The sequence below is a fragment of the Loxodonta africana genome, chromosome 16, assembly GCF_030014295.1.
Source record: "Loxodonta africana isolate mLoxAfr1 chromosome 16, mLoxAfr1.hap2, whole genome shotgun sequence".
Lineage (NCBI taxonomy): Eukaryota > Metazoa > Chordata > Mammalia > Proboscidea > Elephantidae > Loxodonta > Loxodonta africana.
The window spans coordinates 84,437,724-84,453,921 of record NC_087357.1 but is presented as its reverse complement, the minus strand read 5'-3'; the positions used below and the strand labels follow the sequence as shown (position 1 = coordinate 84,453,921).

At 42.0% G+C, this 16,198-nt stretch overlaps 1 protein-coding gene across 1 annotated transcript in view; it reads right to left on the bottom strand.

The window, feature by feature from the left end:
- The window catches only part of FRMPD2 (FERM and PDZ domain containing 2), a 99,033-nt gene that overhangs the window by 45,827 nt on the left and 37,008 nt on the right, over positions 1-16,198 (bottom strand). The window contains exons 13-14 of the mRNA XM_064269884.1: positions 14,187-14,372; positions 6,360-6,516 (exon numbers count right to left, since the gene is read on the bottom strand). Coding sequence (XP_064125954.1) covers positions 6,360-6,516; positions 14,187-14,372 — 343 coding nt within the window. The remainder of the gene's footprint in view (positions 1-6,359; positions 6,517-14,186; positions 14,373-16,198) is intronic.

The following is a 16,198-nucleotide window of genomic DNA, read 5'->3' as shown; positions in this document are numbered from 1 at the left end:
TAAAGTCGTAGAATATTAAGGTGAGATGGCAGAGATCTACAGAAAAAAGGGAGTGGCCAACCCTACTTAGGAACGAAGAATGGGGGGCAACATACCAAGAAGGGTTTCAAGGGGGAAGTGTCCTTGACTTAGTCTTGGAGTATGGTCTGAATCTGGAAGGGGGGTAGGAACAGCATTGTAGGTGTGGCCCCAAAGGCCAAGGACACTGAGACATCCATGTGGCCAGCATCCTGCAGGTCAGCATGCAGCACAGCTGGAGAGCAGATCGGAGGAGTGACAGCAAGAAGTCAGTCAGGGTGGCGCCAGACTGGAAGGCATCTGACATGCCAGTGAGTGTGGGCTTGTCCCTGCAGGCAAGGAGCGCCATTGACAGAATAACTTGATTGGATTGGCCATTCTGAAGGTTGAGAAAAGGGGGATCAGGGTGGACCTGACTCCTGGCAGGAAGCCCACTTAAGAGGACTTGGTGACCTGTGGCAAGAGATGGTGCAGATCCAGACACTCTTCCTGACCACCCCCCCACCACCAGTTTCCTGCATGGTAGGTGGGAGGTCTCATTAGAGGAAGACAAAGATCACAGTGGAGGGAGTTCATCGGGGCAGATTGTATGGACACACTGAGCTAGAGGACTGTATGGGGCCATTATGGGTTGAATTGTATCCCCCCATAATGTGTGTCAAATTGGCTAGGCCATGATTCCCAATATTGTGGGGTTGTACACCCTTTTGCAATCTGATGTGATTATCCTATGTGTTGTAAATCCTACCTCTATGATGTTAATGAGGCAGGGTTAGAGGCAGTTATGTTAATAGGGCAGGACTCAATCTACAGGATTAGGTTGTATCTTGTCAATCTCTTTTGAGACATAAAAGAAACGAGCAAAGAGAAGAGGGACCTCATGGCACTAAGAAGAGCCAGGAGTGGAGTGCATCTTTTGGACCTGTGGTCCCTGCACTGAGAAGCTCCTAGACCAGGGGAAGAGGGATAATAAAGACTTCCCCCAGAGCTAACAGAGAGAAAGAAAGCTTTCCCCAGGAGCTGGTGCCCTGAATTTGGACTTATAGCCCCCTAAACTGTGAGACAATAAATTTCTATTTGTTAAAGCCATCCACTTGTGGTATTTCTGTTATAGCAGCACTAGGTAACTAAGACAGGGCCATCAGACAGCGATGACTGGTCCTCAGCTGGACCCAGTCACTGAAGGTGGTGTCTCCAGAGAGCATTCCCACATGACGAGATACTAAAGAGGCAAGGAAATTTTGTTTAAAATAATCCTTTGTAATGCAAATGTTAGATTCCTGAAAACTGCCATAACTGTAGAATATGCAGTTTGAGAAAATAGTATATTATGAGCCAAAGAGGCTTAGAAGGACCAATTTCACAATACATTCAGGGAAATCAGGCAATAAAAGCAACACTGATCATTTCACACACTGTATCTCAGCAGTGACAGGTAAGTCAGATATAATTAATTTATATTCATCATCTCCAGCTCCCTAGAAACATCCTGGAAACACCACCCAGCAGTGTCAATGAAATGTTTATATGTTTGTTTGGTTTTCTTGCAAATAATATGCCACCTTAGAGCCTTTTCCCCACCCCCCTATTTTGGTTCTACATCAGAATGCTTGGCTATTTTGTGACTCGGTTGATTCTCTCCTCCTCTGACCCCCAGACCCAATGACAAAGCTCCCACCTGAACTGGCTGGCATGGAACAAAACCTTAGTGAGCAGATCACTGCTGCTAATCTTACTGAGAAATGAACGGCAGAGAGCAAGGTAGAAACATTACATACCCTGTCCCAATGACTCTCAACACAGGCAGGCAAGATGGGCAAAAAGAAACAACCAACCAAACCAGCTATTTGCCTCCAACTCTTGGCTGCCCCACATGGTGCCAGGTAGAACTGCTCCATAGGGTTTTCAATAACTGTGATCTTTCAAAATCTGATCTCCAGGCCTTTCTTTTGAGGCATCTGTGGGTGGGTTCAAACTGCCAACCTTTTGGTTAGTAGCTGAGCACTTAAATACTTGGGCCACTCAGGAAATCCACAAGATGGGCAGTGGTGTTTTAATAAGGATGCAGAGGCCCTGACAGGGGACATAAGTTGTCCAAAGTCATGCTGCTAATAAGTGGCACTCAGTCCACTGAACTCCACAGGCCACATTCCAAGCCACTGTGTCTTACACACTAATGTCTATCCACATTACCTGGGGCTCTGATTGAGTAGGTCTGGGTGGGGCATGGGATTCTGCATTCATAGCAATTCCCCCAGTGATGCACATGCTGCAGGCCAGGGACCACACTGAATGTCAGGGGTATAAACCTCTTTGTGATAATGCTTCCTTTTATAGAAGAAAAGGAAACAGCTGAATGTAAGATGAACAGCTAAATGGGAGAAAGCCAGCATTCAAAGCCACATCTCTCTAGCCCTAAAGTCCAAACCAAAAAATCAAACCCACTGCCTCATACAGACACTGTAGGACAGACTTGAACTACCCCATGGGATTTCCACCCCCACATATCTGTCAGTTTGTCATACTGTGGAGGCTTGCGCATTGCTGTGATGCTGGAAGCTATCCCACTGGTATTCAAATACCCGAGGGTCACCCATGGCAGACAGGTTTCAGCTGAGCTTCCAGACTAAGACAGACTAGGAAGAAGGACCCTGCCATTGAAAAACTTATGAATAGCAGTGGAACATTGTCTGGTAGAGTGCCAGAAAATGAGCCCTTCAGGTTGGAAGGCACTTAAAAGACAACTGGGGAAGAGCTGCCTCCTCAAAGTAGAGTCAACCTTAATGACATGGATAGAGTCAAGCTTTTGGAACCTTCATTTGCTGATGTGGCAGGACTCAAAATGAGAAGAAATAGCTGCAAACATCCACTAATAATTGGAACACGGAATGTGCAAAGTATGAATCTAGGAAAATTGGAAATAGTAAAAAATGAAATGGAACACATTCAATATCAACATCCTAGGGATCGGTGAGTTGAAATGGACCGGTATTGGCCATTTTGAATCAATCATATGGTGTACTACTCTGGGAATGACGACTTGCAGAGGAATGGCATTGCATTCATCACCAGAAAGAACGTTTCAAGATCTATCCTGAAGTACAACACTATCAGTGATAGGATAATATCCATACACCTACAAGGAAGACTAGTTAATATGACTATTATTCAAATTTACACACCATCCACTAAGGCCAAAGATGAATAAATTAAAGATTTTTATCAACTTCTGCAGTCTGACATTGATCATACATGCAATCAGGATGCATTGATAATTACCGGCTGGAAAATATGGCCTTGGTCACAGAAATGATGCTGGAGATTGCAGGATAGAATTTTGCAAGATCAACTATTTATTTATTGCAAATACCTTTTTTCACCAACATAAACAGTGACTATACAAGTGGACCTCACCAGATAGAGTGTGAAGGAATCAAGTCAACTACATCTGTGGAAAGAGACTATGGCAAAGCTCAGTATCATAAGGCCGGGGGCTGACTGTGCAACAGACCATCAATTGCTCATGTGCAAGTTCAAGTTGAAACTGAAGAAAATTAGAACAAGTCCACAAGAGCCAAAGTACAAACTTGAGTATATCCCACCTGAATTTAGAGACCATCTCAAGAATAGATTTGACACATTGAACACTAATGACTGAAGACCAGACTAGTTGTGCAAGGACATGATACATAAAGAAAACAAGAGGTTATTAAAAAGACATGAAAGAAAGACAAGACCAAAATGGGTGTCAGAAGAGACTCTGAAACTCGCTCTTGAATATAAAGTAGCTAAAGTGAAAGGAAGAAATGGTGAAGTAAGAGAGCTGAACAGAAGATTTCAAAGGGCGGCTTGAGAAGACAAAGTAAACTACTATGATTACACGTGCAAAGACCTGGAGATGGAAAACCAAAAGGGAAGAACACACTCAGCGTTTCTCAAGCTGAAAGAACTGAAGAAAACATTCAACTCTCGAGCTGCAATACTGAAGGGTTCTGTGGGGAAAATATTAAGTGACACAGGAAACATCAAAAGAAGATGGAAGAAATACACAGTCACTGTACCAAAAAGAACTGGTCAACATTCGGCCACTTCAGGAGGTCACGTGTGATCAGGAACCAGTGGTGCTGAAGGAAAAAGTCCAGGCTGCATTGAAGGTGTTGGCAAAAAACAAGGCTGCAGGAATTGACTGAATACTATTTGAGATTTTTCAACAAATGGATGCAGCACTGGGAGTGCTCACTCATCTATGCCAAGACATTTGGAAGACAGCTACCTGGCCAACTGTCTGGAAGACACCCATATTTATGCCTATTCCCAAGAAAGGTGATTCAACTGAATGTGGAAATTATCAAACAATATCATTAATATTGCATGCAAGCAAAATTTTGCTGACGATCACTCAAAAGCGATCGCAGCAGCACTCGGACAGGGAACTGCCGGAAATTCCAGCCAGACTCAGACGGGGATGTGGAACTGGGGATGTCACTGCTGATGTCAGATGAATCCTGGTCAAAAGCAGAGAACATCAGAAAGATGTTTACCTGTTTTTTATTGACTATGCAAAGGCATTCGATTGTATAGATCATAATAAATTATGGATAAAATTGCAAAGAATGGGAATTCCAGAACACTTATTTGTGCTCATGAGGTACCTGTACATAGATCAAAAGGCAATTGTTCGAACAGAACGAGGGGCAATCAAATGGTTTAAAGTCAGGAATGGTGTGCCTCAGGTATCTTTCACCATACCTATTCAATCAGCCTTAGTATGGATGACACCTCAACGCAAAGAAAACAAAAATCCTCACAATTGCACCAATAAGCAACATTATGATAAACAGAGAAAAGATTGAAGATTGCCTCCTATGCACGTGAAAGCTGGAAAATGAACAAGGGAGACCAAAGAAGATTTGACACCTTTGAACTATGGGGTTGGCAAAGAATGTTGAATATGCCGTGGACTGCCAAAAGAATGAACAAATCTGTCTTGGAAGAAGTACAACCAGAATATTCCTTAGAAGCAAGGAAGACGAGACTATGTCTCACATACATTGTACATGTTATCAGGTGGTATCAGTCCCTGGAGAAGGATGTCATGGTTGGTAAAGTAGAGGGCCAATGAAAAAGAGGAAGACATTCAACAAGATAGATTGACACAGCGGCTGCAACAATGGGCTCAAGCATAACAATGATTGCGAGAATGGCACAGGACCAGGCAGTGTTTCATTCTGTCGTACATGGGGGGGCTATGAGTCAGAACTGACTGGACGGCTCCTAACAACAGCAACAATAACATGGAGTTTCCAAGGCCGTAAATTTTTATGGACGCAGACTGCCTCATCTTTCTCCTGCGGAGCAGCTAGTGGGTTCAAACCGCTAACCTTTCACTTAGCAACCAAGAGCTTAACCACTGCACCACCAGGGCTCCCTAGAAATTCTAATAAATACTGAAAAACATAAAGAAGAGAAAACAATCATGGGTGCAAAGCTAATGACAAATAACAATAACAAATTATTCACAAAGGTAATAAGAAGTAATATTTTGGTACAGTTCATTTTTGTTTTCTTTCTTGTTTTATAACAGTAATGTTAACCAAATTGGTATAGTAGTGTGCTATTTAATACAGGAGATGTATTAGCCCATTTAAATTTAAATCGATTAAATTAAGTTTAAAACTTAGTTCCCCAGTTGTACCTGCTACCTTTCAAGTGCTCAGTTGGTAGATATGGCTGGTGGTTCCCATACTGGAGAGGGCAAATATAGAGCATTCACACCCTCACAGAAAGTTCTAGCAGACAGTGCTGCACGCTATCTCATATCCTGCATCTTCTCACTTAGCCCCACATCATGTACAGGTTTGCTTACCATAGCTCTGTGAACACTGATTCTAATGTCTTATTTACATAGATACGCTGTGATTTATTTAACTTCTCTTCTATGTTTGGATGCTTAGGTTGCTTCCAAATATTCAATGTTACAAATATGCTCCAGTGAACACCCATGGGCATCAAACTTCCGCGTGCTTCTTTATGTATTACCTTAGGATAACGCCTACCTACCGGCTAAACTACAGGGCCCATAGGACATGGTCATCTTCAGGGTTTTGATACAATCTACTACGCTCCAGAAAGATTATATCAATTTACCCTCCTAGTAAGTGTTATCATTTAACATTTGCCAATCTGAGAAAAAGAATTCTATTTCATTTTAATTGTGTTCTTTAGTTATTAGGGAGATTTAAGACTTCTTAGAAGTTTCCATGTCAATTGCACCTATTTTACAAATCATTTTGTGAAATAACAAACTTCCCAGTGTAGGTTGAGATGTAGCAGTTACTCACCAGTTAAGACTCGGGGGCACGGCCTGGAGCTCATCTGTGCGTCAAACCCATGCTGGGCAGAGCAGAGGCCCAGGAGATATCGGCAGGTCTTGGCTGAATCGGTGACAACCCTGAATTTTTTCCCAGTGATGCTGCTTGTGATGGTGAACTTTTTTCGCTGAAGGAAGCAAACACAGACTTTTATATACTGTCATCTTCACCCCATCCATCGAAGCACAACTGTGCAGTGACAAATGCTCAACCGCTCAACTCAACGCAGTATTCCAGCATCCAGAGGTTTCTGCAGATGTTGTCTGTATCTTTTTTTGGATTAAAGCAAACCTCCCTTTTAATTTGTTCCGTTACTTCATAAATCAAATGTTTGTTTATAGGGCAATTGCTATACCGAGGAGTGTGCCAGCTGAAGAGGATATGAAACGAGTCTAGTACACTTTGCCCTCAAGGAGCTCCCCGCAGCAAGGAACGAACATCATCCAGAGTGTGTATTCTGAAAGGACCAGTAAATATACCTACTGTTTTCATTACACCTTCTCTAAAAAGTTGTAGACAAAATCTCACCTAGCAGGGTTGTATACAAGTTAAAAGCACTATATAGCTTCTACTATTTCTTGCTATCATGGGCCAGCCTCTGTTCTAAGTGCAGTCCATGGGTGCCGCAAACGGTTAAGTCACTTGGCTGCTAACCCAAAGGTTGAAAGTTTGAGTCCACCCAGAGGTGCCTAGCGATCTACTTCTGCAAAATCAGCCACTGAAAACCCTATAGAGGACAGTTCTACTCTGACACACGAGGCCGCCATGAGCTGGAATAGATTCAAGAGCAACTGATGTTCTCTTCTAACTGCTCATGGATATTAACTCATTTTGCCCTCAAAGCTACAGAATGAGGGAGGTTCTATTATTCCTGATGCTACAGATGAGGAAACTGAGGTGACATCACCAAGAAATACTACTCTACATTTATAACATCCATACCTTCACGGCCCACATACAAAGTGATGATATTTGCACAGTTCCCTGGGATAAACGAGAGAGGATTATCTAGGTGGAACTATCAACATGGAGTTCCATGGAAAAAAACAAATCCTTTACTTTTTGCAACTTATAATTCCAATACCTAAAACCCACTGCCATAAAGTTAATTCCGACTCCTAGCAGCCCTACGGGACAGAGTAGAAATGTCCCACAGGGTTTCCAAGGCTGTAAATCTTTACAGAAGCAGCCTGTCACATCTTTCTCCTTCAGAGCATTGGTGGTTCAAACCGCCAAACTTCTGGTTAGCAGCCGAGCACTTTAATCACTGTACCACCAGAGCTCTTATATAACTCTACTAAGAATAAAATAAAAATAATAGAGATTATATTAAATGTGAATTTATATGTAACTCCCAAATAAAAGCTCCTACTGTTGTTGTTAGGTGTCATTGAGTCGATTCCAACTCATAGCGAACCTATATGCAACAGAACGAGACACTGCCCAGTCCTGTGCCAGCCTCACGGTTTTGTTATTTTTGAGCCCATTGCTGCAGCCACTGTGTCAATACATCTCATTGAGGGTCTTTCTCTTCTTCACTGATCCTCTACTTTACCAAGCTTGATGTCCTTCTCCAGGGACTGACCCCTCCAGATAACATCTCCAAAGTATGTGAGACGCAGTCTCACCATCCTTGCTTCTAAGGAGCATTCTGGCCGTATGTCTTCCAAACCAGATTTGCTTATTCTTTCGGCAGTCCGTGGTCTATTCAGTATTCTTAACCAACATCACGATTCAAATGTCAATTCTTCTTCGGTCTTCCTTACTCACCGCCCCGTTTTCGCATGCATGTGAGGCAACTGGAAACACCTTGGCTTGGCAAGGATGCACCTTAGCCCTTAAAGCGGCCATCTGTGCTCTTCAACACTTTGAAGAGGTCCTTTGCAGCAGTTTTGCCCAATGCAATGCATCTTCTGATTTCTTGACTGCTGCTTCTATGGGTGTTGACCGTGGATCCAAGTAAAATGCAATTCTTGACAACTTCAATCTTTTCTCCGTTTATCATGATGTTGCTCACTGGTCTAGTTGTGAGGATTTTTGTTTTCTTTATGTTGAAGTGGAATCCATACCAAGGGCTGTAGTCTTTGATCTTCATCAGTAAGTGCTTTAAGTCCTCTTTACTTTCAGCAAGCAAGGTTGTGTCATCTGCATATCGCAGGTTGTTAATGAGTCTCCAATCCTGATGCCCCGTTCTTCTTCACATAGCACAGCTTCTTGGATTATTTGCTCAGCACACAGGATGAATAAGTATGGTGAAAGGATACAACCCTGACACACACCTTTCCTGACTTTAAACCACGCAGTATACCCCTGTTCAGTTCAAACCGTCTCTTGATCTATGTACAGGTTTCTCATGAGCACAATCAAGTGTTCTGGAATTCCCATTCTTCACAACGTTATCCATAATTTGTTATGATCCACACCTTTGCACAGTCAATAAAACACGGGTAAACATCTCTCTGGTCTCTCTTAGATACTTCAGTAAGAACCTTTGAGTTTGATCCTGTAAAGATAATTGTGTGAAAACAGGGTTTATTCTTGAATTGGCTTCCTGCGATTCCTGATTCAGCTTCTTTCATGCTGATTTCTTTTAGCTCTTGGTAGCCATCTTTTCTGAGAAACTGTTCATACACATCAGATGGTAACAAACGGCACATGGCTATTACTTCCTTTTCCTCTGAGAAACTCTTGTTTAGCATTAACCAAATTTTAGATAATTCGATCATTCTCTAAACCTTTTCTTTTACTGGCAAATGCAATACAGTTCTTGTGCTAATGTGAATTGATTTTAATACAATCGAGCTGTACTTCATCGACATATTTTCTCAAGCATTCGTAGATGCTGTTCTACCAGCCTTAATAATTCTTCTTCAGTGCTCAGATTATAACAACGGCTAAACTTCACCAGCTGATCATTTTACCCACACCTTTTCAAGACTGAATATTTGCCTGGGACTCCTGCACCTTCTCTGTGTACACTGATGTGCTTCCACACAATCCCGACAATTTTATATTAAGTTCATTTGGATGTTAAAAAATATTAGATAAGTAAGCCATTTTTTTAAAGCCAGTAATTAGTCTTTAACAAATCTGGGAAGGGAGATTCACTTGCTAGAGCGTGTGCTCGCACACACGCGGGCAGCAATGCTTCCTTAAGCGTGTCATCTCTTGACAAAACTCTTCCTTTTGGATGGCCAATGCGTTAAGGTACTGAACAGTAGAGAGAGTGGTATTCTGATTTTGCTTCTTGGCATAAGGCTGAAAATAGAGTTGACCGTAGTGGCATAGTGGTTAAGAGTTTGGCTGCTCACCAAAAAGGTCGGCAGTTTGATTCCACCAGCCGCTCCTTGGAAACTCTACGGGGCTGTTCTACTCTGTCCTATAGGATTGCTACAAGTTGAAATTGACTCGACAGCAACTGAGCAATGGGTAGTGGCTTGGAATTTATTTCTATTTATCACTGTTTTGATAACATCATCTAATGAGAAATTCACACCTGTAGGCAAACCTTCACATGGGCAAGCATCTCCGTGAATAAAATGATGTATAACTTGAATCTCAGGGTTTTCAGCACAAATATGAACCCATCATATTTGCACCCATCATTGCAGCACAAACATACTTAGTGTTTCCATAACATCATGTTTGTTTCAAAGCACTGGTTTACCATTAAAAATTCTTTTATTGTTGTTGTTTGCTCTCTTGCTTGTTTGTTTGTTTTGATGCATCTTTGCAGACCCATAATATTCTTCCAGGCAGAGAGGCCTCTTTGTCCTGGAGCTAATGAAGCCTCAGCTTCAGGGCCCCTCGCTTGTGTACGCCTTTTCCCAGGAGGGGCCCTGGCAAGGTGTTCGCGTGTTCGTGGAAAATCTGGACCTTAAGATGCTTTACCCTTGATCAGTTCAGACCACTGACTCTTTCAACTCTGCCTTCTCCTCCTCCCCATTTCCCTCACACCAGGTGCCATTGGGTGGCGCAGGAGCAGATCCCACTACGGAGTTAAGACGGATTCAGGGGATTGATTTATATGGTTTGCAGTCACTTCTGAATAGTTAATTTAGTGCTAGTCACTCCAGGAATACTCCTTCCATTGGGCCAACTCACCTAACGTCTTGGCACAAAGGTGCAGGGCCAGTGGCCACGTCTAATGGACCATATCATAGAATGTCCAGCACCAGAAGCTTGTGCGTTGTAGGTGACAACAAGGTTTGAAATGTACAGAGCCAGAAGCTGGTCTGTGGGTAATTTTTTTACTAGTCAGAAATGAAAAACTCTAATTTAGTTCTCAAAACCGCTCAATCAAATGGAAGTTTATCTGTCAAGGATATACTCTATAATCATATGCATTGAATTATCAATACACCACACAATATTTTTATTTTTTATCAGAATCACACAAAATAGAATGTATTAGATTTTTTGTGTTTTAGTGTAGATCTCTATAGGCGCACAACAAACAGAAAGTGTACCTCTATGGAAGCTTCATATTTTATGCATCTATTAATAATAAAAACAAATTTTAATCAGTTAACCATGGGAGAAGGAAAACTACATTTCTGTTCTCTCTAAAGAATATTACGGAAGTATCATCATATAGAAAGGTAATCAAAGAGCATGAAACCAAAAATTTGAAAGAAAAAAAATACTGCAGAGTTTGCCAGGGAGTTCATTAATAAAAAAGTTATTTTCTGGCTTTTGTGAGATTTGCAGTATCTGTTCAGGTTTTTTAATTTAATTAAGTGATTTCTTTTCTCATTCTAAGTAAGCATTCACTTTCACGCCATAATTTGTGCTTGTAACTCTGTATTCTTCTGCTTCCATGTGTTTGTCTTCAGAGATTTTAACTAGTGCTAACAACCACAATGAGGACATTGGTGGATCAGTGGTAGAATTCTCACCTTCCATAGGGGGGACTCAGTTAGGTTCCTGGCCAGTGCACCTCACGTGCAGCCACCACCCTTCTGTCAGCGGAGGCTTGTGTGTGCTTTGATGCTGAACAGGTTCTAGTAGAGCTTCCAGACTAAGATGGACTAGGAAGAAAGGCTTGGAGATCTACTTCCAAAAGTTAGTCAGTGAAAACCTATGGATCACAACAGTCTGGCCGGCAACCAATCATGGGAATGGTGCATGTCCGGGCAAGAAATTCGTTCCCTTGTGTGTGGGGTCAGCATGACTTGGGGGCAGCTAAGAACACCAGCAATAACCAAGAACAGTTACTAACTTGTAGATTCATCACTCGTCAATGAGAACTGTTTTGACTGAATGATCTTCTCAATTAGTGTTTTCTCTGTCATTCGGCATGCTGCCGACGCACCTATGAATCACGTTCATAGAAAGTGGCACCTTTCCATCTTCCCTTTGCTACTTCTGTGCAGGCTGATTAGATGAAAATCCGCAATTGTTTGAAGCATTCTGGCGTCAGCTATTAACTGGGCAAGTGTGGCACCAGCTTCCTGAGCTCATTATCGTATTGTTCACAGAGCTCCCGTTCCACGCTTGCAGGAGTTCAACGAATTAGGTCATTTTCTGTGTTAGATGCATGGTTTGTGCCAGGAGCTAGTGCCATTATTTTAGGTGATGCCTTCTCCATAAAAATAATACATTCATGCTGAGGAGAGGATAATCATCAGGGCATGGAAATCCTAATTCATGACAAGGTTTTTGTTTTTTTTTTCTTAAGCTACTAAATTTGTCTTGTGAACTCCATGACTTTCCAGCTTTCACCAAGAAATTGTCCCTGGTAGTGGGGAAAATGAATATCTATAAAAACTAATTTAATTTAAATATAAAGTGCTTAAGGGGACTGTGGAACTTCTAAGTCTTCAAAAAAATAAAATTTTCAAAATCACTTTTTACATTATCTGCATTTGTAAGAATGTTTTAAAACAATTTACACTGAAAGTTTTGAACAATTAAACATGATGTAAAGAAAATAGGAAGTAGCGTAAAAGGATTGAATTATATCAATAACTAAATTCTTCATAAAACCTTTCAATTGAATTAAAATAATTGAGCTAAAGCTCTGAAAATTCACATAATATAAATATTATTTATATTTAAACAAACCCAAAACCAAACCCAGTGCCATCAAGTCGATTCCGACTCATAGCAACCCTATAGGACAAAGTAGAACTGCCCCATAGAATTTCCAAGGAGCGCCTGGCGGATTTGAACCGCCAGCCCTTTGGTTAGCAGCCGCAGCACTTAACCACTATGCCACCAGGGTTTCCTATTTATATTTATGTATGATAAAAAAATACTGGGGAAAAAATCAGTTTTCTGATATTATAAAGGCCACTGTAGTGAACTAATGTCATTAAAATCCATGCTCAGTTATTAATTTTTAGGCATAAACTTTTTTCCTAAAGACAAACAATAATAAATATATCATGAAATTCTATCAAGGATCATATTTTGACAACTTCAAAAGCCAAGAAGGAAGAAAGTACAGAAATGCTGAGGAAATGAATAAAACCAATTACGTTTTACTTAAGAAACCCCAACATCAGATAACGATAATAAAAATAGCAATCTAGTGAGTGGAAAATGTTAGAAAACACAAAAGAAAATTAAATTAAAGCCACAAAACAAATTTAAAAACTGTAAGAGAAAAGGAAATTTTTTCATGTGCCACAAGACAAAGAGCTTCGTGCGTTACAAGGTGCTCGTGAGTGCAGTAATGGCTACAGTGACAGGGACAACTTGGTAGCGTGCAGAGCTCGGCAAGCGGGCACTCTGCCTGTGGGTGCTGCGCATAGTATGTTCAGTGCCAAATTTATTGTAACAAAATTCAGGAAGTATAAATATTCATGCAAATAGTGTCCCAATATGTCTTCAAATGGAGCCCTGGTGGTACAGTGGTTAAAGAGCTCAGCTGCTAACCAAAAAGTCAGCAGTTCAAATCCACCAGGTACTCCTTGGAAACCCTATGGGGCAATTCTACTCTGCCTTATAGGGTCACTATGAGTCAGAATTGACTTGACAGCAGTAGGTTTGGTTTGGGTTTCTTGTATGTCTTGAAATGCTGTGAGTTTAATAGGGATTTTTGTTTTTTTTAAAAAAGGATTTTAAACTTTCAATGGCTACCGAAGGTTATAATCCTTGGTGTCCGGGGGGCAGATCAGGTGCCTTGGCACACTGTGTGGAAAGGGAAAATTAAGACATAAGGAAAAATAATTCTTAATTTTAATTTTAAAAAAAGCCACACAGACTTTCCTCCATCTAGAAGCCCTCTCCTCCCCATCTTCCGCCTCCAGTCTTGCTCTCGATGTGGATATCCTTTTTAGCTGCCATCAAATTGGCCCCCAAGTCATGGTGACCCCATACACAGTGGAACAAAATGCTGCTTGGTCCTATTGCCATCCCTATGTGGTGCTTCCAGACTCACAGCCACCTGCAACCCACCACAGACAGACAGGTGGTGGCTGCGCATGAGGCACGTTGGCCAGGAATCAAATCTAGGTCTCCCCGTGGGAGGTGAGAGTTCAGCCACAGAACCACACTGCCTCACAACATTGAAGACTCCTCAGATGAAAAGAACTTTACCCAAAGGAAAGTATATCCCTTTAAGTGGAGCCCTTCAGCTGTCCGTGGGGCAGGGGCAGGGAACAGGGGGTTAGGGATGAAAAGGCCTCCTGGGCTCTCAAAATCCCCTGATAGACTTATTCCAAATCTCCGACAACTCTGTGAGCCTATCTGGTTAGGAGAAGTTCACAGGATCCATTGCTCTTTTGAAGGGGCAACAACAGGTTAAAGGAAAATGGAACACAGGTGATTTCTCAACTGAGCGGCACTCACACAGGCAGAAATCTTCCCAGTTTCTCTCCACCCAAATCGCAAAGTTGCAATTCTGACGTTGTTTTTCACTTCATATACTATGACACCCTTGGCACAGATCCCCAAGGCCATCTCTGTTTCTGGCTGTGACTTCTCTGGGAAAACTTGGTGAACCAGCACGCCATATTCCGGGAGCTGCTGAGTGACCTAGGCAAGAAAAAGAGCCAATTTAGAAGAGACAGGTACACTGGTTTCAAATAACAAGCTCCCAGGCATTCCATGAAATCATCCAGTGAAAAATACGTCAACAATGTTCTAGGAAAAAAAATTGGTAGGATTGCCAAATATGTTTAGGAAAGATTGAGTTAAACAGGTTTTCTTACTACAGAAATTCTCCCCATCTCTGATATGGAATGTGCGGAGTGAATCTCCAAGAGTTTTTCTGGTTTTTTTTTTTTTTAACCTAAAGAATCCTTTTTCATGGAGGACCTACAACAGCACCTGGAACACAGTTATTATGAAACGGTACAATAGAATAATTATGTTCTGAGCAAGTTTAGAATTCAGACTCTTCTGAGACATCTCCAAGTAAGGGACTTCTTTGCCCCAACTGTGCCCATCAAAGCCAAACCTGCTCATGTTACAGGTGTAAAAACTGAGGCCAAGGCACAGAAAGCAACATCCCAGATTCTCAGCATTGCTATTAAAGCAAGATGAGCCGTGAACACCCAGCAGAGAAACTAGCCAGTGACTTTGGCTTTTCTTGCCATGTGGCAGCACCTCGGTGGGGTGTCTACAGACCAAGGTCTGTCCGCAGTTTACCCGGCTAGCAGACTGTCAGGGGTCTGAAGGCCAGTCAGAGCTGAGGACTGCATCAGGCCAGCCAACTACTTAAGAGACTAGAGTACGAATGTAACAAAAAGTTTTTATGTCTGAATGGTGGTCACGTCTCCATCCAGGGCTCTCCCTTCTTCATCTCTACCTAGACGGCTCAAGTCCTTATCAGAAGGTTGGTAAGCAAGGACCCACAGCAAGTGGGTTCATTGATGAGACCTGCTGTTCCATCTCTCCATGCCAGCAGAGAACACCATGTCTGGTCCAGTGTTCTTCGCCCTCAGGCAGGGTCCAATTCCTGCTTTTGACGGCTCCTTTCTAAGCTCTGCACATGGTCTTGATTGAGCTTCTGTATCCTGAGCCTCTTTCTTTTAACTTTGGAGAGACCTCATCTTCATCCTTGTCATCGTCACCATTAACTTCAAAAACAGTAGTTACTGAGCACTGGTGCTGAAATACCCAGTGCTCAGGCTAGGCGTGTGCTGAAGGTCTAACAAAGTAGCTTCACGTAAAACAGGGACATTCTTTCAAAGAATTTGATGTGATATTTCTTTAAAAAAGTTAATTTACAGCAATAAATTAGTCTTCGTGAAAATAAAGATGTCTTTGCTAGATTTGCTTACACTTTTTTAATTGTTTAGTTTGTTTTTAATTATACAGAGAATATGATACTTTTCAAGTCCTTGGGCCTCAAAATTCTCAAACTGATAAAGCACCATGCTAAAAGGTTTACATACATTATTTCATTTAATCTTCCCAGCAATCACACCAGATAGCTATAAATCTCTCTTTTCAAATGAGAAATGGAGGCACGAAAGGGTTAAGTAATCTGCCAAAGGTCACAAGGCTACTAAGGGGTGGAGCCAGGAATGGAAATAGAAGTGTTTGCTCCTAAGTCTTCACTCGTAACTCCTAAAATGCAGGGTATCCCCAAAGTCTGGAAACATAGGCAATACCCATAAAGCCATCAAGGACATCTTCAACCTGTAAGCAAATAAACGGTACCATCTATGTCTCCATACCCTGGCTACCAGGGAATGTGCTCATCCATGCTAAGTTGCTATTACTGGTTTACCTCTCAGAGGGTCACTCCAGCTCCACGCACGCACGTAGGACCATCTCACTGTTGTCCCTGCCCTCACTCTAGCTGGCAGCAAAGTCAAGACTGGAGCCGGGCTGCTCTGGCTCCCAGCCCAGTA